Below are 27375 nucleotides of genomic sequence, written 5' to 3' on the forward strand. Positions count from 1 at the left end.
AGACTTACAAGAGACGTTCACACAATCTCTTCTTGCTATACTTTCAGAATTAATTGATTTCCGAAAGGTTTCCCCTTATTGGTAATCTTTCCTCTGCTAAAATAGGTTGAATTTTAAATGGCGGTTAGTGTAAAAGCATTTGCACCCTCATTTAAACCTGCCCAGCGGAACTGCAACCCTTCGCATTATTCACTCCTCCGATGTTTCGGATTTCGCGTAAACGGATAATATGTGTGCGAATTTTTCATAAAATGCATCCTTTTCCCCCCAAGATGCTGTTTTCTGGCTGTTGATGCATACCCTCATGTGAGCGCCCAGTTACCAGATATTGTTTGCAAGTGGCGCTGAATGCATTAAGTGTATTTTGTGCATGCTTTTTTTTTGCTTGACATATGTGCGCAGAATGACCCTCACCGAATAGACTCACTTCTTTCCTGCTCGAAATGTTGTAAAACATTCTCCTCCAAGGTCGGTCCCTTAAGGTGTGCATCACAAAAACACAGGTTGTGTGTTGCTGTAGACATAAAAGCATTCATACTGCTTGCACGTTGTTCCCTCTGCCCTCTGCTGTTCTTAGAGTGTCAGTGATGGCTGAATGGTGAATGCTTCCGTCAGTTATTGGAAATTGTGGGGCAGATTTATGTTGCACTTGCGGCACTTTTGCGCCGCCGTTGCGTCACTTTTGTGACGCAGCAGCGGCGCAAATCCTGCGCCATGGTGCGGGGCATTTACAAACGTGACGCATCTCCCAGATGCGTCACGTTGTAAAGCCCTGCGCCACATGTAGGCGTTCCAGGGCAGGTGGGGGCGTTCCGGCGCAGGAACGCCTCCTAAAAGTCGCTGAGTGAAATCTACAAGATTTCACTCAGTCACTTTTAGGCCCATGCTGCGTCAAAACCCTGCGCCTGCTTGAAGCAGGCGTAAGGATTGACGCAGCATTTTAAAGATAGGGCCCCCCAGATCATTGCTGGAGCTGCGTCGCGCTTGCGACGCAACTCCAGCAATGCGCCACTTTTCGGCACAGATGCGTCACGCATCTGTGCCGTTTTTGCCCCATGGTGCGCCGCATTATAAATGCGGCGCATCCATGGTGGCGCAGCTGTGGCGCATAATAACTGGCGCATCCCTGCTGATATGCAGGGATGCGCCAGTCGTCATAAATCTGCCCCTGTGTTTTTTGTGGATAAAGATAAGTGCACGCAAACAGAAACGCCTGTCCACTGGAATGATGGCTTTGGATCTTTATAGGGTGCTTCTGTTAGAAGTGCTTTGGAATGCCTGGGGGCAAATTCCCTTCAAATTGTAAATTGTGAAACTCAGCTGCTAGCCTATTACAGACAGTAATTCTTTTAGTGGTAAGCTCTTATGTCACTAAGCCAGATTGTTGTGGACAAAAGCTTTTTCAGGGCACTTGACTTTTTATCTTAACCACAAGACACATGACTCAATGCTCATTCTGCATTCCCGCGTACTGAAGTTCAGTGTGTATCAAAGATTGAGCAGGCTAGCACATAAACCCCCTTCGCTTCAACACCAAGGTACAACGAACAAAATGCACAATATACTGCCCCTTGCATGTTCACAGTCTATCCACATTGAGAATCTCCCCTTTCCCTAGTGGATCCCTGCTTGGGGATCGCTTCAGGAGTCCAATCCCCAAGCAGGGATCCACCCACTAGCCACCAGGGAGGGGAAGTCGCCCCTTGGGCAAGGGCCTTTGCTACCCCCAATAAATGTTGCCACAGACAGTCTTTCTTGGGGCAGATGGGGGCAGTGGCCCCCAATCTGTCCCCCACTACTGGGGGGGAAGAAAGCACCCTAGATGCCACGGATTCCTTTTTATAGGCCAGGGGTGTGGGGTGCCCAGAATGGGCATGCCAATGCCCCCACCCAAGGGATTCTGGGTAGGAAAGGTTTATGTGCAGGAAGGTGACCCTTCGTGCACATGAACACTCCTTAAAAAATAGAAATTTTGTAACTTCCATGTTTGCTGCATTAAGCAGCACACATAGAAGTGACAAAATGGCATTTCAGGATTGCTCATCACATGAACAATCCTTCCCTGCACGCAGACACCCTTGCACTATAGTGCAAGGATGCTTGTGTTGGTACTACACTGCTAAGTGTAGCGCCAGCGCAGAGGGAAACGCAAGGCTGCACCATATCCTTGTAAATATGGTGCAGCCTTGCATTTCTGAAGTGGCGGAGTGAGGCGTTAAGCTATGATGGCTAACACCTAACTACGTCACTTCCTTGTACATAAGCCCCTTAGTCATTAATTCAGAGGTCTTTAGATCGCCATGCGGTATGAAGCTGAAATCCAACCAGATGCTGTATAACTGACATTTAGATACTTTTTCAGCAGGTACAGTTGAAGCTTGCTCTGTAGGAAAAGTTTTCGAAAGTTTCCAAATTTCTTCTGTAGCTCCTAAATACTGGATAGTGCCGAAATTGGGGTTTAATGCCCATTTCCAGTATTTCCTATGGGGACAGCTATACCAAATATAGTGAAAATGGCTTTTGGGGATTTATTTACTGTAGGTACCTGCTAACATTAATTTAGGCATGGACCACTAGGCATGCACCACTTCCAGGCATTACGTTATGGGCAATAATGTAATAGTAGGTTTGACTTATTTAGCACATATCAGCAACATTTCGGGCCTGTAATATAATTTGTTTTTTCAGGTCTTTCTGAAAACATGGGAGTTTGCAGGACGCAGGGGACCAGGCCTCAGGGGATGCCTGTGTCATATTTCCAGGGGCACAAAGTGGATGGCACAATATAGCACTTCCGTCCACAGAAAGACATTTCATTTTACATGACATAGGTGTAGGCGTTACACCATATACAATGGCGGTATTGAAAATTAAATATGTCAAGTGGGGTTTTAAGAGAATTTTGACTTTGTTTAGTGGCCATAGCACATACAACTGCCACTGAATAGCAGTGTTGCGGTTTTAAAGTTGAACAGTACCAGCTGGTAAGTCTCAAACAAATATGAAAAACTGGGGGTGACCACCCACAAGGTGACACTTTAGAAAACATACATCCACTGCTTTGTAGCAGAGACCAGAAGTTTGCACTCCACAGAATACGGATCTATGGTTCCACCTACAGCTTAGGGTGTCATTTTTCTCAGAGAAAGTCTTTGGACATTGCCAATAATATAGCAGAGTGTAGCTCGTGGTAGGACAGCTTTTCAAGGTTGATAACATACAGAGGCTTTCAGAAATAAATTAGTAAAATTCAAAATGTACACTTTATTTTAGTTTTCAACAATTTGTTTTGAGTAGAAGTAGAAATGGTTTCAATACAGTGTTCAACGATAATTCCAGATTTCCCATCATATCTTATTTTATTTCTGTTGCGACTAGCTTTCCAACTTCCCCCCTTCCCAATGAGAACCCCAACACACCCAAAACATTCCTAATTTGAATGTAAAGCTCCCTATTTTCCAGCCGTGGTTGGTAGTAGGAGTAACTGCAGGGCAGTGACGTGGGGAGGGGGAGGGGCAGGGTGGGGGGTAGTAAACTATGGATTACGGAGGTTTACAGGTAAGTTAACATATAAATTAATAAAAACGAATTTCGTTGCGTGCACAGCATCGCATTTGGGGATGCAGTGCACACAACGAAATTCGTTTTATTAATTTATATGTTAACTTACCTGTAAACCTCCGTAATCCATAGTTTACTACCCCCCACCCTGCCCCTCCCCCTCCCCACGTCACCGCCCAGCAGTTACTCCTACTACCGACCGCGGCTTCTATTTTCCACTGTCTCCTTAGGCCATGGGCATTTTTTAAAAATGGTTTTAGAGTCAGTATGTGAGATCTAAGGCTCTTAGGGCCTCATTTATGGAAAGTGACGCATCACTGCGTGAAAACAGTGATGCGTCACTTTTTACTGCGCCCTCCCTACGACTCCAGTGATGCGTCATATTTACAGTTTGACGCATCATGTCGCAAGGAGTCACAGATACGTCAGTATTTCTGACGTATCTGTAGGCGCAAAAGTGACGCATTGCTGGAGTGTGTCACAAAAGTGACGCAACTCCAGCAATGTGTCCTTTCACATGGGGCAAGCCCCATGTGATAGGGCCTGCGTCAGTCTTACGCCTGCTGTGAGGCAGGCATAAGATATTGACGCATTTGCACCCTAGAAGTGGCGCAGTGAAATCACGTAGATTTCACTGCGTCACTTCTACGATGCTTACTTACGTGGGAACGCCCACCCTGCATACATTATACCTGACGCAGGTATAATGTAGCGCAGGGGTTTGAAAAGTGACGCATCTAGGTAGATGCGTCACTTTGTAAATATGGCGCATCATGGCGCATGTTTTACGCCACTGGTGCGTCACAAAAAGTGACGCACCAGTGGCGCAAAAGTGACGCAGGGGCTCATAAATGAGCCCCTCCTTCTTTGTGGCCTTGTTTGACATATCCCTATTTACAGCATGTGATTGATCAAGAGCTGCCATATGTTTGGAAACTGTCCGTGTTCCTCATTTAGATCATGCATTATTTTCTCAATAGCTACCAGCTACTAAAGCTTAGTATACCATCTGTTCAATGTAAGATGCTCTGTCTTATTCCAGGTTGCTGGTATTATCTGTCTAGCAGCTGTTGTGAGATGGTTAACAAGTTAACATATCTGTTTGACCATTTCGTGCATTTTAGGGTCTCAAGACCCATGAGATGGGCATACAGTGAGTCAGATATCGGGATCTAATGATGCTCCTTATCCAGCTAAGAATATCCTTCTAATAATGTCTGAGTTTAGTGAAGGATGACCAAATATACAGAGTAGATCCCTCCTCCCCACTACACCATCAGCAAACCCCCTGGGTACTTTAGTACATCTCCTTTAGTCGTGGTTGGGTAAGGTCCCGATTGTACATCATTTCGAACCTCTGTTCTCTGTGGATCACATTTCACATTTTTGTGGTCATTATGTATGTCCTCCGACAGCTTGTCCCACTCCACATCCAGGATCTCTCTCTCCAGGATTTTCTCTCAGGTTTTTTAATTCCTCATTTTACTTGCTTTTGTCTCTTTGTTAGTAAATTGTAAATGTCTGATATCACACCATTGGATTCCGAGCAGGTCATGGGATATTTTTCAAAGGCTGTAAGTTCTTGTATTGTGCCCTCCTCTATCATCGCATTAAATGCCCAGTGATATATTTGCATGTAGGTTAACTAGTCAATTTCAGTAATTTTGAATAGAGACTTACATTAAAAATGTTTTTATGGCTCCCTTTAAGAATAAGCTGCTTAACGTGAGACAATCACCATCTCTCCAACCCCTGCTCCCCCACTGCTAATGTGGGTTCTCATGCAAATTTGCAAAGGGTAACAGATAAGTTGTGAGTGCCAACCAAGGGGCCTATTCGGATGGCGAGTGGACTTACGTCCGCTTGCCACCCTAGCGGTGCTGGGACTGGCCGCCAGCGGTGCGGCGGTCCCGCACCAGCAATTAGCATGCCACCGCCACGGTGATGGTGGCATCCCCCATCCACATCATTGTGGTGGGCGGTGCACACAGCACGCCCGCCACAATGCTGTGGCTGCACCTTGTGCATTTGCCTGCACAACGTGGCAGACACCATGCGATGCCTGCCATGTTGTGCATGCAAATGCAGGGGGGTACTATAGGTACCCCCCATGTGCACCCCCAACACTCTGGGGGCCCGCAACGGGCTCCCACAATTATGCACCACATGCCTTTCCATGGCAGAAACACCGCCATGGAAAGGCACTAATCCGCCTGTATGCTAATATAGATGACGATGTCTTCCAGACAAAACCAGCAGACGGTCTTCCCGTCCGCTGGGGTCCCCCCCGCCATAGCAATATGGTGGGGGGAAATGGGTGGCGGGCGGTGTATAATGTCGGGCGGATCGCCACCGCCATACGGATGGTGGCGATCCGCCCAACATTATAATAGACCCCCAAGTGTTCACAGCAACCCATGTTTTCATAATTGTGCTTAGCATGTCATTGGAGTATGCATGTTTAGGCCTATCCTGTCTTGGCAGCCAAATAAAAATCTCATCGTGACTGTCCCTATCACAGCCCTGTCTATTAATACCAACTTTTTGTCTGTCTCTGTGATTATCCAAGCTTGGAAGCAGAGACCTTGTACCATCTAATATTATCACCATATGTCCGGCAGTGATAATCTTCCCTTATTTTTTGATGCTGTCATTATTTTCCTGTAGACCCTGGCCCTCTTCCATTCTACACAGAAGCCTGGGTTTGTTTCTGAAGAGAGGCTGTTTCTTCCTTTGGAATGGGGTAGTGAAATGCTTGGAACAGATACAGAAGCCAAAGCATGACCTTTCGTTTTGCTGTGGTGATCGTTCCTAATCATGACACCGGAAAATTGCCTCACCTGCGTAGAGCATGTTCAATATATTTCTTCGTCATGGGCCAAATAGCATGCAACACTGTGGATAGGAAAGGAGTGATGTTAATGCCTAAGTGTTTTATATATGAAGTAGGCCCTCTGAAATGGAATTTCTCTAGTAATTTGATAACTTCCTCCTCTGACAATGTCAAATTTAAAATCTCAGATTTGCTGGTGTTGATGCGGAGTCCCACAGTTTCTTTAAAGTGCCCCAGCTGGTGGGCCATTGCCATGAGTGGTTCTTTTGGCTTAGGAAGCATCAAGAGAATCTTGTCAATGTAGATACATATTTTATGGGGCTTAACCACAAACACAAGCCCAGATATCATCAAATCATCTTTTAGCATCAGTGCCAGCGGCTCTATAGATAGAGGAACAACAAGGGCGAGAGGGATCCCTGTCATATCACTGTTTCACTTTTGTTCCATTTCACTAACATCCTTGCCATGGGTGTCCTGTAATTTGCTAGTATCCCACCTTTCCTTTGAGCCCCAAAGCTCATCTTACTGAAAGCTTTACTCAGGAATCTTCATCTGACGCAATGAAATAATTTTTCTGCATCAAGTGCGAGCCGAATCTCTGGGATCTTTCTCTTCATGGCCTTCTCAAATAAATCTTCAACCCTCCTGAAATTGTCATGGGTTTGCCTAGCCGTGATGAATCCTGATTGTTCTGCATCAATATTTCTCAGGTGATACTTGTCTAATCTGTTTGCCAAGATCTTAGTAAAGATTTTGGCATCTAGATTCAGCAGTGTGATCATCCTATCTCAATTGCAATCCCCGTTATCCTTTCAAAGCATGGGGCTCAATGTCACGTCAGCTTCACTCACTTCATTTCCACCCCCCAAAAGAATTAAAGAGCTGTCTGAGATATGGGTCAAAAGCCCTCTCAACCACTTATAAAACAGAGCCGACTAGCCATCATGACCTGGGACTTCCCAATGTTTAGAGTTTTAATATCTAATAACATTTCTTTATTCTCAATGGGCCTGTCCAAAGAAATCCTCTGCACTGATGTCAGAGTTGCAAGATTACATTCTTATAGGTATCATCCTCCTCATCTTCCTGCTGTTTAGTGTAAAGCTTCTTGTAAAATATCCTAAAGGTCTTATTTTTCCCCTCTTCGTTTTATAAGAGCTTAACCTACTAATCTCCTATCTTTGTTATGAATGTTTTATCAGTCCACGCCCTAATCTGGTGGACCAGGATCCTCCCTGTTTTATTGCTTGCAGAATAACTTTTTTGCCGGGATGATATCAATGTATTTTTAGGTTTGTTGGTATAAATGATATTTATCTGCTCCTTCATAGTATTCATCTTCTTAACTGTTCTTACCGTAGTTTGCATCTGAATAAGCTGCTCCTCTTTCCTTAAGTGTCCTCGAATTTTCCCTTATTCTAACTTACTTTCTTCTGCATTGCATGTGTCCGTGGCTATCACGGTGACTCTTGCAACCACTTTTAGGGCGTCCCCTGTGCACACTTTTTAAATTGTTGTAAAGCAGGTTTCTGGAAAAGCACCACTTGAAACAAAAAAAAAAAAAAAAGCAGTGAACAAATTCAATAGGTCTCGCCTTAGCAGGCTGATGATTTTTTTTTTACTGAGTGCACATTCCATAAAAAACAAATAAAGAAACATGCCACTGCCTAAATATTTTTGTGTATGTGTCAATAAAAATGTAATTAAAAAAATCATGATCACATATTATTTTTAACACTACAGGTGCTTTCTAGCAGGGACACTAACTTGTCATAGATATAGAAATGCTTTTTAGCTTTAATGTACTTTACTGTAATGTGGAAACACAAAGAATGATTTTAAAAAATGAAAAATGATAAAGAATGGAAAGAGAAAAACATTGGCAAATTTTTGGTCCACCAGGCCTGGCCCTGAAGTGCACCATGTGGTCATGCACTACCACTTGTGAGCAGGTGGATAAAAATGCGCTCCCACCACTTTCAAACAGTGCTATATGGAGCGAAAAATAGGCCGGAAGGGACAAATGAGCTGCACAACTGTGGCCTCAGGAACATTTCTTTCACAAGGTCATACTGGCCTGTAGGGCAATTAGGCAGTACCCAATTGGCTTGTCCGAGAGGTCAGTGTGTGAACAAGTTTTTTTAGCAGTTGTCGGCCGGATTTATGGCCAGTTGGACGGTGTGTACTCTTGATTTCTGTGATATGACCACTTTTTTAGCTAGCTGCTTCGCTAATGGGTGCCACTTTTATTGTGGTGCCTGAGCCTATTTTTTGTCCCAATCCGACCCTGTCCTTTTGCAACACATTCCGTGCTTCTTCTCTGCAGGCAGGGAGAAATGACTAGGGGTGGGCGGAATTTGCGAAATTCACTTTCGCAAATTATCGCGAAAATGTAAAAAATCACTGCAAACACGCGGAAATATCGTGAAGATGCGGAAGTTTTTTTTCCGCCCGTTCGTGGTATTTTCTGCGTGGTCGCGGCTCGCCAACTTACCCAAGCGGTTGCTCGCGGGCGCGGCCATCTTGTTTTCACTTATCTCGTGGTGCATGATCGCGAGAAGAAAGACGTGATCGCGCGACGCATGACGTTACTGCGGGCGCGAACTGTCGCGAGACAGCGCAAATGGCTACCAACAATCCAACATCTCGTGCAGAACGCGACCGGATCGGGAAAACTTGTCGGCGAACGCGGGGATTCAGGTAAGGCGAGAATGTATTATTTTACAGCGTGAGCAAGAAACAAATTATCGCTAAGCTGCGGAATTTGGAAATTTTTACATTTTCGCGCTTTCCGAGGAAAGCGAAAATGCCAAATTATCGCAATTTCCGCGAACGGAATGGAATTTTGGCCCAGGCCTAGAAATGACAGGGCAGACTTCACCATCATTTCACCGACATAGCGAACAAATGTGGTTAAAATCCAAAGGCTAACCGCACTATTTTCTCATATTTTCCCCACAGTGGCATCTAATTTCTCAAGTATAAATGAGGATTCTGGTCTGTTTTTGTTGGCCTGTGAACTTTAAATGTGCTGTAAATTAATTTACTCTAACTTAATTCTATTTATATTTACTATTTCCACTTTATCAGGCATTCCTGATTGACAAAATATCATCATTAGCACTACATTTCACCAATTCAGATAAAAGTGTCAGTGGCTCTTACTTAGGGGTAAACACCAGGTTAACATCCGTGTTCTGTTGTAGTCAAAATCTTGATAGTTCTCAAAAATGACATGTATCAAGGTCGGCAGCTCCACTCAGACGTGATTTAACCATTCTGATGATGATGATGAAGATACTGATGATAATATAGTGATAATACATTGATGATGATTCTTAATACATTATCGGAAATATTATTAGCATACATATTATTAGTAAGGTAGTATTATCAATAATCCTAATCATTATGTCGTTCGTAATAGTACCATCATAATTAATATTATTGTTATCCCTGTAAATATTATGATTGTGTTTTTTGTTACTGTTGATCTCATGATTTGTTTCTAAAGTCATTGCAACGTTCTAATTGAACAGAATGCTGGCAAGACAGCTCAGCAAGGTAAGAGCGAGCCACAGGGATATGTACTCAACGCTGCAGTCACTGTCCTCACACAACAAACTTGCTACACAGTGCTGTACGTCACACTGCAACTTTCTGTGTGTCCAGAACCCAGTAGACATCCACACGCCGAGGGAACACTTTACATATGCAACAGGCCTAAATATGTGGATGACCTCCACTGACCATGTCATTTAACCCCTTCGCCGCGGCACGAATTTTGCCGCGGCACTGGGGGGGTTTGGGGGCAGCGCGGCGCCGCCATGCTCGTGACGGAACCACTCCATCATGAGCCACGGGCGCGCTGTGCTCATGACGGAGTGGTTCCGTCACGACTCCGCCCACTTGCATTGTTTGCCCGCACAGGCGGGGAATCGGTGCCCGTGGCTCATGACGGAGTGGTTCCGTCATGAGCAGGGAAGCGGTTAAGCTTTTCCTTTGTTTGAGACAGCTGTCAACATTCATTATCAACATTGAAATGTACCTGAAGAGTACTACCTGTTTTGTTCTTATCCGCCTGTAACTGCTAATGTCTATAGTTGATAAAACCCAATACAAAATTGTTTAACAATCTATATTCTGGGATATATTTTCCACTATCTCTGACTCTAAAACCTCCTGAGAGGGCACTTATTCGTGTCAATATGGCTTTGTCTCTTTAGGTATCAGTCTAATCCACAGTCCTGGCCTCTTGAGCCTAAAGAAATGAATAAATAATGAATGTTAATACTCATAACTCTGTGATAGAGAAGGAATCCTACCAGTGAAGATCCAAAAATGTAGAGAGTTTGCATTCACTTCCTTTATTGATAAAATTATTATTTAATTGTTTATTATCGCCAAAAAGCACATGTATTCTCTAATTGAACACAAAGCTGGATGATGGGTGGATGCCTAGATGTCAGTAGACATTTTGCAATTGCCCAATACATCCATTGGACCTCACACTTCCATTTTATAAATGTGTTGCAAATGATCTTGCTATATTCTCCTGGTTTAAGGTTACATTATTGGTAGGCCTGTAATGAAAAATTTACATTACAATATTAAAATACTTCTTTTCTTCCAGACAGCAAAGAATATGATGCATATGTTTCTTATCCAAAATGCTCTGGGCTTGATTTCGAAGCAGGGAGACTTTTTGCATTGGAGACCTTGTCATACAACTTGGAACACAAATTTGGATACACTTTGTGCATATTTGACCGCGATGTTGTGCCAGGAGGAGGTAATGAAATCATTTTAGTGGTCTTGTTATTCAAAATGTCACTTGCTTTTCACGAACTATTATTTAAGTGACCTAAAGGGACATAAGAAAAGAATTTGGTTGATTGTTGGAAAGCAGATGTATATCTCTGTTCAGGGCCAGATCACATAGCTTAATTGGTGTGGAAGAAAGTTAGCTAAAAGTTGTACTAATGCAAGTATTTTCAATAATTACATTTTAGGAGGCAATGGAAGACTGTAGATAAAAGACTATGGGCCCTATCACATAAAGGGAGCATTGGCAGTGGCCACGGTTTTTGGACAAAATATTGAGTTAGAAATATCAAATACAGAAATATTGGGGAAAAAATATTGTGACACAACAATATCAAGATGCAGAAATATTGCTGTCAAGAATATCAATTTTTTAGGTAAAATATATTGTTTTCAAGAATATCGTTGTAAATATAGTTCCCAATAATATAGTTGTAAAAAATATAGTTTTTTGATTATTTTTCTGTGTTAGTTTATATATGATTTTTTGAAGTCATTATTGTTTGTATAATTGATAAGAATATTTTCAAAAATAGTTTGTAATGTGATTTATAATCTCTTATTTAATTCTAATAACGATTTATATTGTTGTAGCGAATTGCTATGTTTGTAGGGTGTAGGATGGGAAGTTAATTGAGTATTATTATTTTATTTGTTTTAAATTTATAATATTTGTATTTATATCTGGATTTTGTTGTATAATTTTATTTTTTAATATTTGTAGTACATTTTTGGGGAGTATTATTTAATGTTGTTAGTTTTTTAATGTATTTAATATTTTACTTTTGATTTGTTAATATTGTGAATATATTATTTATATATAAATATATATTTAAATATATGTGTTTATAGTAGTGAATGAGTAAAAAAAGAAATATACGGTTAAATATATGTTTTAATGATAGTGCCATATTATATATGTATATATAAATATACACATACATATATATTTGTGTGTATGTTTATATATAGTATTTTAGAACCTTTGGTCAGGTTGCATGATGATAACTTTGCACGTGTGAGGTGGGGCAACCAGGGGCAACTTACCGACCCAATTAAGATCCGGCACGGGGTACACCAAGGGTGCGTTTTGGTGCCTACCCTTTCTTCCCTTTATGTCAACCAGATTGTTGACCTTTTATGTTCAACTCCAGCTGATGCCCCTTCGTTGGAGAACCAGAAGATAGCTACTTTGCTGTTCGCTGATGATACCCTTTTGGTCTCTAAAACTCCTATGGGTCTACAGAAGCTCCTGGACAAATTTAAGGCTTTCTGTGATGTAAGGGGCTTGGTTATTAATACTCTCAAAACCAAATTGATGATAATGAACCCTGGTAAATCCTTTAAACGGAACCTGGTCCTAGATAATGTCCCTTTGGCGAGGGTTAGCTCCTTTGAATATTTGGGCATAGTGGTCTCCGATAGGATGACCTGGAATAATCAGTTGAACAAGGGGTCCCTAAAATTCTCTCAGCTCGCAGGGGCATTGCGGCCCAAGGTTGGCTTATTATATACGAAGCCTGTAGCCCCAGCTCTTAAACTCTATAGCTCAAAGGTTGTGAGTAGTGTGGAGAAGTGTGGCTCACTGGTTAGAGTAGGCAGACCTGGAAGCAGAGGTCAGCCTGGGACCAGGGTTCAATTCCCAGCTCGGCTGGATCTTGAGTCCATAAATTGTCCATGGACTCGATAATTCTCGCTCCAGTGCATACTCGATTCATGGGTTCACACTCTGCGACTCTGGGCAATAGCTTGCTTAATCTCCACAATGGCCCCTCGCGGCGGGATGCCTGGCTTTCACCTTGTGGATGCCCTGCTGGGTTATCTCACAGGGGAATACCAGGACGGGTTCCCTAAGCAAGCGCTTAGAGACCGGTTGGTGATTTGCGCTATATAAATATCTGCACATTTACATTTACATTTACTCTATGGGGCAGAACTGTGGTGTCTGGTGGATGCAAGGAAATTAACAACAGTTGAAAACAAGTTTCTTAGGAGTCTTGCAGCCCTGCCGCAAAGCACCCCTCTCCTTCCTTTGAAACTGGACCTGGGAGTTAGGTCCATACATGACCAAGCGAGTCTGCGCCCCTTGCTTTTTTGGTATAGGTTGGTCACTAACCCCGACCTCGCCCCTTACGTTGCTGCTTTTAACGAAGTGTCCGCCCAAGACAGGGACAAACAAATTGGGTGGATAAAATATGTTAACATTGTTCGGGCAGCAATTAGCCTCCCTAATGAGCCTGCTAGCTCTGCACCACAGTACTCAAAGGACCAGCTTTAGCATCAATATTGACTATGGGTAGTACAGACCACCTACTCGAGGATTCGTCATGGTTGTTTAACCGATGTTTTTTAGACATACAATCCTCAAAATACCTTGAGAATTATCTTGATATTATCAAAGTGCCTGGGGACAGGAAATTGTTTACTCAGTTTAGGTTTGGCTGCTTACCCATCAATGCCTTTACCAACCTTTGGCTAAACAACACCAGCCAGCCCAAGGGATGCCCATCCTGTCCAGACACAAACGAAACCGTTGGCCATGATTTCTTTGCATGTCCAGCCTATGATAGACAAAGAAGGAATTGGTTGGTCCCACTATGCAGACAGTTGGAGACCCATAGCCATCTTGAAGCACTACGGATTTTAAGATTGGATACAAGACTATCCTTTGTATGTGCCATTGCAAAATTTATTGGCCGGTTCTGGGCCATTAGGCGAAGGCTCCTGTCCTCTTTTCCTTGTGCCAGGGAGTAGCTGTAGTAAAATCCTTACGACTCGAGGGTGCTTGAATCCCCAGGATCCTGTTTTTAACTTCCTTCTCAAAGATTTATCAAAATCTTTTTAAATTGTGGACATTGTTAGTCATTATTGCAGTCGCACTTTATTCCTGTTTTATCTTTTTACTTGATTTTTAATTGAGTACACACATAGAAATGTTGCATCATAGTGATTTCCTCGGTCTTTACAATTCTCAGTACGTGATACTTGTCCATTTGAACCTGGTGTATTAAATATCTACTTTTACTTGTGTAAACTGTATCATGGGCTCCACTGTCAAGGAAGAATATGCGTGTATCTTTTATGGTTTTACAACCGAAATAAAGATTATGATGATGAAGTACATATTTATATATAGTAGTAAATGTTACTTACATTTATTCAACTTACATTATGTTAATGTTATATATCAAAATATTTAAGATTTACTATTTCAAACTAAATATGTGTATGTATATGAAAATATATTTTTGTATAACTTGAAACAATATTAGTGTAAAAGGATATTTTTTTCAATATTTTTGTACTTACTGTTAAAAGTATAGAGAAGCAATATTTTTGTACTCAACATTTTTGACACAATATTTATGTCCCTCGATATTGTTGGAATCGATATTCTGTCAGCGATCTGATGGCCACAGGGTTGGGCTGACTTATGTCTTATTATTATTATTATTATTATTATTATTATTATTATTATTATTATTATTATTATTAAGTGGCTGAGAAGCTTTAGCAGGACAATTTTGCCATCTTAGAAAGTGGTAAATGGATACTTGTCATGGGAACTTTCAAATCATTTGCTGATTTTGGTTAATATGCAGCAGCATTTTTTGATACATCTAAAGTAAATGCAGTAACTAAACATAAAAAATAGCATACACAAAGCAACAGAACACCACAACTAAAACTTAACATGGCACATCACAACAAAACAGTCAAACCAGACTGCAACACAAAGACTGCAGTGCAAAAAAACAAAATAACATTGTAATAATGCAGCTCAAAAAGACAGGAGCACAAAAGCAAGAGAACATATCGCTAGAATAACAAAATGGCATGCAACAAATGGGCACAAATGTTCATGTCACACAGTATTACTCCCAGAAATCTGTTTTAATAACAAGGTTAAAGTGTTTTGAGAAAGCACTACCTTAACAGCGTGAGAAAGAAAATGCTATGTGATCCCGCCTTAAACATTTTGGGACTCATTTATGAGGAATTGAGGAAGGGCAGCACCGCAAGTCTTCTTGCAACGCTGCCCCACACCAATGTGAAAGGGCAGGAATGCATCGTATTTATGAAATACGGTGCATTCCTGTCCTTTCCTCCTGCTCTGGCGCACAATTTGCTGCCTAGTGCCAATGTAGGCATCCGTGCACCATGGAGGCAGGATTGTTTTTGTGCAGGAAGAGGGACCTTCCTGCACAAAAACAATCCTAAGAGGTGTTTTCCTCTTTCCATGTGTGCTGCAGTATACAGAATGCAGCACACATGGAAAGAGGAAAAAACGAGGAAAAAAGTGGAGAAATAAAAATATTTCTCCTCATAACTCCTGCTCTGGGATGCATAACATTTTTGTGCTGCCCCAGGTGTACGTGATAAGGTATATCTGGGGCAGCATCAAACTCCATGAGTGCTGCATGGGAAACCCCACCTTAATGGCCATGGAACAGCACTTTGAAGCAGAGTAAGGCAAAGCAGAGACTTGCGCTGCTTTGTCTTACTCCATATCTATGAGGCCATGCAACGCCACGCAGAGTGCCTTTTGCGTCGCCTCATAGATAGAATTTAGAGGCTTGGACCACATGAGCATCAAAAAAAGTGATGCTACGGTGCCACATGCCTTCCATAAATAAGCCCCTCAATTTATTTTGTTAGACCTTAATGAAAAACAAAGCATGAAGATTCCACAGTAGAGCGAGAAACACATTGAGGCATTTTAAACTTTTGCACACAATGTGCCCCGTCATCCAGTAAAATGCCCATTCCTCATATGAGCAAGATGTTTCAATCTCTGAAACTGAATTTGACCTCACATTGAACATGACATATGTGATTTTCGAGGTTGGTCTCACATTTAGGGCCAGATGTACTAAGAACTAGTCGCAAAATACTGGTAACAATTTGCGACCAGTATTTTTGTGACCTCTGTGGTATTTTGTGAACCGACCTATGTATGTAATTCTGCCTACATAATAATATTATTGAAATGGGTTGCAAATTGCGACCCATAAGGAATCACAGCCATCACATGTATGGTAGCCTGCTGAGGTCAGTAGACCACCATGTCGGTGATTTCTTTTAAATAAAGCATTTTTTCCATGCAACCCATTTTCCATGAGGAAAATGGAATGCATTTGACAAAAAGAAAATGACAGTATAATTTTCTTTTTTTAAGAGGAGGCAGTGGTCCATGGAACCATTTAGGGGTCACCAGGGGTTGCATCTGCAACCTCTGGCTTGCTCCATTGCCACCCCTGGCACTGCCTTTGCAACCCCTGACCACAGAGGTGGCAAAATCTGTGCCAGGCACACAAGGGCAGCTCCATTTTGCTTGTTTTTTGTCAATTCTTTATTACACTAATAGTGAATAATATTTTATAATTTACAATTATTGTAACAAAGAATGAGTCACAATTTGCTAGAATATGACCCTCCCTGCCAGCTGAGGTAAGTAAAAAATAATTCGAAATGTATGTTGTGTGTGCACTTGTGGGTGAGAGTGTGTTTATGTGAGAATGAGTGTGTGTATGAGTAAATATGTGTGTATGTGAAAGCATGTGTGTCTGAGTGAAAATAAAGGTTAAATGGTGTGTGATGTCACCTCCGCAACCTCTGGCATTTTGATGAATTAATGTTAATGCATGGAACTACTCACTCTCTCAAAAATGTCTTTGTCAAAATTCAGAAAGGAGAAGGGGGTCTCTTGTGGATCCCTTCACGTTTGCGACTGGCTGACTGCCTTCTTTGTGGAGGTGGTAGAAGATTCATATTTTGAGACCAGAATTTGGTTACAAAACAATAATACATACCAATCCGATTCAGTATTTGGAAGTGATGCACTAAACTCACCCCTTCCAAATGCAAAATCGGTATGTGACTGCAAACATAAATTACATTTCTGTAACATGTTACTGAATCACAATTTAGTTTTGTTGAGAAGAAAAGGCCTTTTTGAGGTGCAAATGGTAAGATTCTGTGAATTGGACCCTTTGATGTAACAAAAAAGGCTTCATACATCTGCCCCTTACTCATTAACACTTTTTAGAAATGAAAGCATATGTTTATCTTTATTCAAAACATCTGTTCACGTATATTTATGAACATTGAGATCAAAATCACAAGTGATTTTTCAGACCTTTCAATTTAATTTTATTAATGCTCATAGATTTTACTGCAGATGATGCCTCTGTGGAGGTAGTCAGCCTCTAACTACAGGTGAGTATTAAGGATACCAGTATCCATACCCATAAATTCACCCAACAAAGGGAGATAATGAGGTCAGTTGTCTCTGTGCACTCTCTCACATCATAGGACTCTGGCAAACAATAGAAGTTAGAGTCAGTATTCTAAGCAATCAGATTGGCTGAGCCAGTCTCAACATTCTATAAAGGGTGCTAACATCTGTTATATAATAAGGATCCTAGACTTAGTGAGAATTAAATACAAATTCACAACATTGTAAGTTTCACCCATTTGTCTTTTCACTGTATTCAAAAAGCACTGGCAAAGCCAATTAGTCTTGCTTTCACAATGTTTTATTTACTACTATTGTCCTTGTTAAACCTTGTTAAACTGTGCATGGGGGTAAAGGGTGAGATATTTACCACACCTGCTAAATACATTTACCTGCATGTAAGGTATTTACTGGGTTTGGTAAATAGATTTAATTCCAAATTTATTGTTGGAAATAATGTAAAAACTTGTAGACTGTGGTGCATATTTTCAAAGAGTTCACACATCTCAGCGCTGTAAGTGAAGTTGCTCTGTATGTTGCATGGGAGCAGACTGCCCCTTATAGTACGGCCCATATCTTGCAAAGAAATGGCACAGTCTGTACTCTACTGGCACTTGTGCACTTATGGCAGTCTATTGTTAATGCTGGCACCCTTCCTCCATGATGCAAGGGTGTGTGCATGAAGAACAGGATAATTTTATGTTAGGAAGGGGGTCGTATTTGTTTTGTACTCGTCTTATAATGCCATTTTATCTGTGTATGGTTTTTATGAGATTCAATTGCATATTATTCTAAATGAATAATTCTCATACATCTAATTAATTATGTACTTTAATTATCAACTGATCAATTGCTTTTGACTTCTAATACAATGCACTCACTTATGTTATTTTCACATGAGGTGTATCTTTCTCTTTTACAGTTTTATATGATCTAACCTCCTGTGATTTAGGAACCAACCCCTCCCTTATATGGGTTTTTTCTTAGCATCTATAGTAGTGGGAATGAAACTAGTGCATGTCAAGTAGGCACATGCTCATGAAGTTAGTGTTCTCAAGCTTCCTTAAGTTAAAGCACTCCTTCCCCAGTACGGATCAATCAGGATTTTTGTATAGCATGGCTACTCACCTGTGAGGGTCTCAAGACGCTAAGGGGGGGTTGCTGATCCGTCTGGGCATGAAGGTTCAGTCGAAGCGCCAGGCCTTGAGGCCACTGCTGAATTGGATCATTGACATTGATTGCCTGAGGTGGAGGGCAGGGTGTTCTTGGTCTTGGCGGTGAGGTAGGAGCAGGACCTTCCTCCGTTTCTGGTCATATGGATCCGTGGGACAGATGCCAGGGCAAGTTGGGTGGATGAAGATGTCTGGCGGGTATGTGGAATGCGAGGCGGGGCTTCAGATATGTTGGTTTTACATTGTGGAGAGCATTGTAGGCTTGTGTGAGGGGCATGTAGGTGATTCTCTTGTTGTTTGGGAGCCAGTGTTGTATCATGTGACGGGGATGTCGAGGACCAGTCTGGCTGCAGCATTTCGATGTTCTGTAGTTTCCTGAGCTGTTTCTGGGATATGCCAGTGTAGAGCACATTGCCATAGTAAAGCCTGCTGTTGATGAGTGCATAGGTGACCGTCTGTCTGGATTCTGGGTGGATCTATCTGAATGTCTTTTGATGGAATTCAGATTCAAGTAATATTGCTACAATACAGAGACATCTGATTCCTCTATTCTTGCAAAAAGTACTCAAACACAGTACATATGTGTCCCTAGAATAGTCAGCTTTCTTTAATCTGCAATATTTAAGATGAAGGAAATACATTTGCTAAAGGAAGAGAATAAATATTGTGTGTTCTTAGCTTGAAAATCAATCGCTCTTCCTTAAGTAAAATCACTCAGGATAACCTTGTCTGAGTACTAAAGGATGAAGTTTTACGATAATCACCCACGTGATGCCATTTTGTTTGTGTCCCTTGTTAAAAAAGAAGACAGTTAATCTCCGGCACATCACTCTCACTGTATATTTCTCCATTGTTCACTAAGCCTAGCACTAACCTTCCTCCTATGCATGCCTATGTATAATAGTTTACATGAACATATAAACACATATCACCCTGTCGCTATTACAATTAATATGGAAATAATGGTAAAGTAATATAACACACATTTGTATTTGAAAATACCTAAATTAATTGTAATTAATTTTACACATCACTTTTAATAATATTTATGCATCTAATATTTTTCCTCTAGGTGCGAATTAATTTTTGTGTTTAAACTTCAGAAAAATATTTTAAAATTATTATAACATATTTCCCTTTATGGGCATCCTGTCAACAGCAAATTTACACTAGTCTACACCAGGTGATGTGGTCACTGTGTTTTAGGCCCAAGACCCAAAATGGTGCAGTTGTTTGCACAAAGTGAAAAGCAGTCTACAGACAAGTCAAGACCACTTGAAGAATTGGTTAAATCAAACAAGCCATGCATACCTAAAGCCAGAATGAACAAGAGGTCCTGTTTATGAAGTTTGTCCAGACCTCTTGAGACCGATTGGTGTAGATCCAACACTATTTGGAAGGAGGTCAGTGAGTCTGGTCATTTGGTTGAGTTTGGTGTTGACGGTGGACCTCACTCACGTCCTGATTTATAAAGGTAGCTTACACTTTTGAGTAAACTATACTTAAGTAAGTTTACTGCTTCTGGTTTGCCACAAAATCAGAGGGTAAGTTACTACTAAAAATGAGTAGTAGTAAGTCTAGCACTATGCATGGCCATCCCCTGGTACTGCAACACCCTCCCATAGAAAATAATGGCGGTAGGGCATTAAAATATCCCCTCATAGGAAATAATGTAAAATGAATATAAGACTAATTTTTATTTGAAAAATTTTACACATTACTTTAAATAATATTAGTGCATCTAAATATTTTCCTCTAGGTGGGAATTAACGTTTTTATTTAAACTTCAGAAAAATTATTTTAATTGATTGTAATATATTTCCATTTGTTAAAGTTTCAATCCCCAATTAGGTTAATAGGGCAGAAGCATTTTTTATTTTGACTTACATTTAAAATATATATATATTAAATTATATTAATAATAAACATAGATTTTTTAATACATATTTTTGAATTAAGTCAGCTTTTCCCCAGTCTATGACGCAGAGATCTTTGCCTAGACTGCAGTCTCCTAATGGCAAAGTAGACGGAAAATAACAAAAAATAGAACTAAATTTCTAGGTGACTTGAAATATCCTTTCCTATCATGCAAGTATTTATTCCAATATATGTGGAGATACAGCCAATGAGTTTGAATTAAAATGAACAAGAGTTGTGGGTATCATAAAGAAACCAAAAAGACACCAATAGGACCTCGGATATGGTGCTTGATAATTGTGCCTATCCAAAGGAAAACCATGCTAATAATTTAATAGTTTATTTTGTAACCTCACCAGAGAAAATAGCTAACTTTAGCATTACAGGAGTGAGATGTTATTTAGTCTGCATTGTGTTCTGTACAGAGCCACATAAGTCGAGTTACTCGGTAATTACGATAAACTACATTGTTGCTGTCAAATAACTCAAAAAATGAAATAATTCTAATTGTGAAATCAAAAGATTGTGTTTGAACTGCAGCAATGAATGATCTCTCTCAAAAACTTGTAATGAGAATTTGCCTGAAATTCAAAGCATTTGATTGATCAAAATCGTTCCTAAAACATTCTGCCGTATGACTAATCCATTGTTGATATGGTTAACAGTAAAAAATAGAAAGTGGCAATTCTGTTAGTACCAGCAATTAAATGGTTTTCTGATTTGCTATTGAAGTAAAAAGAATCATCTCCTTGAATGCTGCCATGATTGCTCAAATTTACAAAAAATATATTTTCTTTTTGCAGCCATTGTTGAAGATATCAATTGCTTTATTGACAAGAGCAGAAGAGTAATCATAATCCTGAGCGGGAGCTATATGTCTGCTGATGTAAAATATGAACTTGAAAGTGGACTCTACAAGTCGCTAGTGGAGAGGAAGACTAAAGTTATACTCATTGAATACAATCTTCAAACTGATAATAAATTCATGTTGGAGTCCTTGGATCTCTTGAAATCTAGTAGTAAAGTGAAGTGGGAATCAGAAAAATCTCCTCCTCTGAATTCGAGATTCTGGAAAAAAATAAGATATTTGATGCCCGCAAAGTCTTTGAGGTCACGCAGCTCAAATGTACATATGAATTCATTATTATGAATTCCAACCGCTGACTCTTCCTATAACTCCTGAGGATACCCATTGGTTTAAAACGTTACATAATTGAGCAGAGTAGTTGTTGGAAGATAATTGTAACAAAAAATGTCTATGGTTTATCTATAAAAGCATTGGCTGCACAAAACTCCATGCACGTTGTGTAATTTTTTTTCAAAAGATGCTTTATTTTCTGATCAAGTCAAGTAAAAAAAAAATATTCAGTTCAGAAGCGGCAATAAAAGTGCAAATGTAGGAATTCCAAATTGAACTTCCTCAGGGAGATTAGGATTAGTCATCTGCCAAATAAGCATTCCGCTCCTCTATTTCACCCATGTGATATGCTGTTTTACAAGACGCATGATCGGACTCGTGGGTAGCTTGATTAGTGAGGACACAAAATAAGGTGTCGACAATGGAGGCATGTTAGCCGACACTGACTAACCTCATTGGATCAGCAGCAATTATGTGGATTCGATGTGTTTCAGGAACCAGATTCGTGACTGGTGAAATCGAGAAACGGAATGCCTATTTGGTGGATGAATAATCCTAATCACCCTTAGGAAGTTCACCTGTGATGAACAAAATGCGCAGGCTGTCTAATGTTATCATCAATGAAAAAAAAGACGGATTAGATCATATTTAATTTTGGACTGGACTCGTATGTAAATGACAGCTTCCTATGCATAAACAATATTCCCCTGCACGGAGACACTCTTGCACTTTGGTACAAGGGTCCCTGCATTGGCGCTACACTGCTAAGTGTAGCACCAGCGCAGGGGGAAACACAAGGCTGCACACTATCCTTGTAAATATGGTGCAGCCTTGCGTTTCTGAAGTGGCAGAGTGAGGTGTTAAGCCATGACGGCTAATGCCTCACCCCCCCCCACTTCTTTGTAAATATCACCCTATGTTTGTTGTTGTGCACCACAGTTTGTATATCTTGGATTTAGATTGACATTCTGTTAGCACCTTGGGTGCGGCAGGTGCTTTGGTGGGGTGCATGCAGTATAATTACACCAGTTAATAGTTTGGGACAAGGGGAAGCTGCAGTGTCTTGGGTGGCTCGCTGCTCTACTGGGTTGTGTGATAATAAAAGTGCAAATGTCATTAAATGGAAAAACATGCAATACAGTCAACTTCAAATATGCTCTTTCGTTAGCAATATTCAACTGTTATAAATATGCGCAAAAAAGCAAGCTAAAATGGCATTCATCCAGATACATTGTGCCCCATGAGCGAACACCAGCCTGTAAAAAAGAGCTTACTTGCAGACACGGGCAATATGTACAAGGACTGGTGTTAACTAGCAATAACGCTAGTTAGCTGCAGCTTTCCTACTGCCGCGTACCGCTGAAAACTATCACCCTGTTAGCGATGTATTTACAAGACGTCGCTATATGGCGATAGTTTCAGGGAGCCGCGGTGAAAACTGCCGGTAACACTAGCATGAAGGTGATAGGAATTCTGGCGTTAGCGGGCGAAAACTAACGAAATGACCATTAGCGGTAAAAAAGCACGATAGTTAGCCCAACATGAATTTTTACCCTCTATAGGCAAAAATAGCTTTCAGTCCACCTCCGGTGAACAATAGGAAAAAAAACAATGGAAAGCAGAATGAAGCAACCCCTTCAAGCCCCCCAACATGCAGGATGACCAGACAGAGTCCCAGAAAAGAGGACATTCAGGGCTACATCTATGAAAAGAGGCGCATTGTGGTGCAAAACCAGTGATGCATCACTTTTCATTGCGCACTCCTTGCAACACGATGGCATCCAAAACCTTGAAAGCGCGGACAAGCCCTGGGGCCCAGAGGCCTTGCTGGGCCTGCGATGTGGAGTCGCTGGGCTGTGGTAGTAAACATTGAGACGCGGCGATCGCCCTTACCTGGTGGTGAAGCCTGGCAGGTCGCATGGAGACACGTTGCCGACCTGTGTAACAAGACTGCCTTGAGCCCCTTGGAGCTGTGAATGGTAGAGGCGCTCCTGCGCACCAACGTAGAGAGGTCTGCATTGCATACTATGTTCCACCACTACACTGGGGTGCACAGACGAGATTACCAATGGTGGGTGGTGCCTCTGTGCATCATAGGCTGGGTTATGTTGCACTGGCCAGATGCTGTGGAGGGTAAGGCCCCTGAACAGCACTGAACTTGTGTGGGGGGAGCGCTGCAACTTCACGCCCATACAGGCCCTGTTGCATCACCAGCATCGGGAGGTTCCCCAGCGGACTTGGCGGGGACTACTATACTCAGGCTTGTGAAATCCCACCTGGCTGAGGCTCCTTCTGGCTGGGTCACAGATTTGGAGAGAGTGCAGTGGATTGCACCACGGTGTCAATGTCCAGGTAAGAAGAAGGCGGGATGAGTAGCGGAGGAGGCCCAGGGGACGAGTCGCCCAGGTATAGCACCTGTTTATGACGCACTCCCAGTGGCGGGTCATCCGCTATGGCAGGAGAGCGTCACCCCACTGCTTTCAAGCATTGCAAGAAGTGGCAAAATAATAACATGATGATAACTTTCTGATGCACACATGCTATGTTTTCATTGTGGGCAGGAGGGTGGGTAAGGCTGCTCCACTCATGGAGCAGGGCAGGGGCGGAGTGGTATGCTCACTCAAGTGCACAATGACTGTTTGGTCAGCCCTCTCAGGCCACCCAAAGCAGTCATGTGCACTTCCCTGTTCGCAATGCAGGCTGCATTACAGCCTGCATGGAGAGCATGCCCACCCCTCCAGTCCCCCGGCTGAACGCCTGGGCTTTGGAAAGAGAGCCTGGCTGCCTGCTTCCTGTCCTGGAAGCAAACTCAGGAGAGCAGGAGCACAGAAGACGCGGGACCCAGCTTCGAGGTAAGAATTCATCAGAAAAAATATTTACAACCCCTGATAACCCCCACGTGTCCCCGCCCACGCCAGTGTCCTTTCCCGCATTACCCTTCTCCCAGCTGTCCAGTCCCCCAGCAGCACTTCTGAATGGCGGCCGCTGTGTGCCCATGCGAAGCGTGTGTACCACTGTTGTCCCAAAGGAATATATGACATTGCAACGCATACCATTACATCGCATTCCATTACAATGCATACTAATACTACACATATTGCAACATTAGGGAAAGTGCTGGATAGTGGAGGGTTTAAAATAACTATTCCCACTCCAGCGAGTGAAACCCCAAGACTAACCATTGCACCCCAAAACCCAAACACACCCTGAACTCTAAAATTCACCTTTGCCCCCCAAAACCCATACCCACCCTAAAACCTAAAATTCTCCATTGCTAACCTTACAATGCGTTGTAAAGGCATGCGTTGTAATGGCATGCGTTGTAAAGGCACCTGCATTGTAAAGGTTGCATTGTAAAGGCATTACGTTGTAATCCCTGCATTGTAATGGACATCTCCAATGCCAAAGGCAAGCCATAGGCAAGCCTGTATGCGTCCGACCGCCCCTGGACTGCGCCCAGCACCAAGGACCCTACACCGCTACGATGCCAGCACCCTCCTCACTATCCACCCTGGCCGCCACATCACCTGCCATCGAGCAACACTGTGGAATTCTCGTGAACCCTGCACCAGTCGAAACTACAAACGCACCTTCAACCACATTAGCACACCAGTGCCTCGTGCCGCCCAGCCAACCAACAGTGCACCCGACTGGCTCAACTGCATCCTCCTCAATGTGCAGTCACTCCACAAACACACAACAGAAATCTGTGACCTCCTTGACGCAACCTCTTCAGACATCACCTTCTTCACGGAAACCTGGACCAACCTCTGCTCAGGACCGGACATCGCCATCGCCATTACCATATCTGACGGCTACTAAATCAATCGCAAGGACCACCCCGACAGTCCAGGAGGAGGCATTACCTTCTCCTACAAAAGCTCACTCCAACTGAGCAAACACTCTAATGTCCCAACGATGACCATGGAACACCTCCACTTCCAGATCCAAACCAACCCAATCCTCTGCAGCACCGTAAACGGCTGGCCCTCCTGGGCCATGGACCCCCATTCACCGATACCATTGTAGACCTCATTGCACCCCAGGTTCTCCCATCCTACTCGGAGACCTTAAGTTCCACCTGGACAACCCCAGTGACCAGAACACCACCCCCTCCTGGGGAAGCTCGCCAACATCAGACTCAAGTAGCTAGTCACCACACCAACCCACATAGCAGGACACATGCTCGAGCACATCTCCTCCGCTAGCAGGAATTTCAACTACATCCACACCACAGGACTCTCCTGGACTGACCATTATTGTATACATCACGTCTTCACCATGCCCATCATACACCACCGCCATCATCGACCCCCCTCACAGCTGGATCAAGGCCACAGAAAAACTACTCGTCAACTGCCTCAGCACCACCACTCCGCCAACGCTTACAGACAATAACACTACAGTGCGCAACCTCCACTGATGGATCTCCAACTGCGCCAACACCCTGGCACCCCTCAAGAAAAGACTGGGCAAACAACTCTCCAAGAAGACCACAGGTTCATTCCCACCCTCCACTAGCCAGATGCCCTGCAGACGTCTCGAGAGGTGATGGAACCACAACATAAATCACCTCTGCCTCACAGGCACCCTTGCGCCATGATGCAAGGGTGCCTGCGTTGGCGCATGACAGCCATTGTGCACCAACGTAGGTGAAAAAGACAGGGGGGCTTATTTATCAGCCTCTTCTGACAGTTTCACCCCCGACAGTGCATCAGTTTCTTGACGTACTTGCAGCGTGATTCTTGCATCACGTTGCACCGTGTTTGCTAAGTGACACATGTAGGCATATGCATGACCTTGTAAAGCCCTGTGCCAAATTATACCTGCATCAGGTATGATGTATGCAGGGTGTGTGTTCCCACGTTACAAAGCCTCATAGGAGTGGCACAGTGAAATCCATCATATTTCACTGTGACATTTGTAGGACGGCACTGCGTCAGTACCTCACGCCTCCTGTAAGGGTAACACAGTGCCACAGGGATAGGCTGGACTCATTCATTGCTGGAGTTGCGGCATGCTGGTGACACAACTGCAGCAATGCGTGACTTTAGCGCTGACAGGTACATCAGGATTCCAGAGGTATATGTCATTATTTGCAACATGGAGCGCTGTACAGTGGATACAGCACATCCATGGTGTGGCAAGAAGGGCATAGTGAAAAGTGTTGCAACGCTGTTTTGTCGCAGCGCTGCAACACTTCATGAATGAGGCTCAGGAATGCGCCCTATCTAATTGATGGTGCGTATTCCTGCCCTGTAGTTGTGTCGCAGGGCAACACAGCAACATCCCTTTCAGCACTATCCAGCACCAAAACCTGCTGAAATGAGGCCTGAAGTCTTTGCACCATTTTTAAGACCAGCTATTTTCTGGTCTTAAAAAACTGCCTCTAACTGCAGTTAGAGGCAGTTTTTTTGGTCTTGCTCCATACAAGGAATTCCTTAGAAATATCGCAAAGTGGGGTTAGTGGCCATTTTTCCACGGGAATGCCTACCTTGCATCTTATTTGCGTTAACTATCGCTAACAGAAGTGTCGATGCATGTTTTCGCCAGAAAACTTCCGCTAACTGAGGTTAGCGACAGCTTGTACATACCGAGATAAAAAAATCACCACCATACCGTCAAAAAATTCCTGCAACGGTGGCGTTAACTCGTTGTACATATGCCCCATGTTTCTTTATCAGAGAGC

General features: G+C 42.5%; 1 protein-coding gene across 1 annotated transcript in view; it reads left to right on the forward strand.

Annotated features, from left to right (window-relative positions):
* Window positions 1–22831, forward strand: part of LOC146805371 (interleukin-18 receptor 1-like) — a 366176-nt gene extending 343345 nt beyond the window's left edge. Inside the window, exons 9-10 of the mRNA XM_085622593.1 lie at window positions 11031–11189; window positions 21352–22831. Of these exons, the coding sequence (XP_085478719.1) occupies window positions 11031–11189; window positions 21352–21698 (506 nt within the window). The 3' untranslated portion in view covers window positions 21699–22831. The remainder of the gene's footprint in view (window positions 1–11030; window positions 11190–21351) is intronic.
* Window positions 22832–27375: the final 4544 nt, after the last annotated feature.

Source organism: Triturus cristatus, chromosome 8 (genome assembly GCF_964204655.1).
Source record: "Triturus cristatus chromosome 8, aTriCri1.1, whole genome shotgun sequence".
Classification (NCBI taxonomy): Eukaryota; Metazoa; Chordata; class Amphibia; order Caudata; family Salamandridae; genus Triturus; species Triturus cristatus.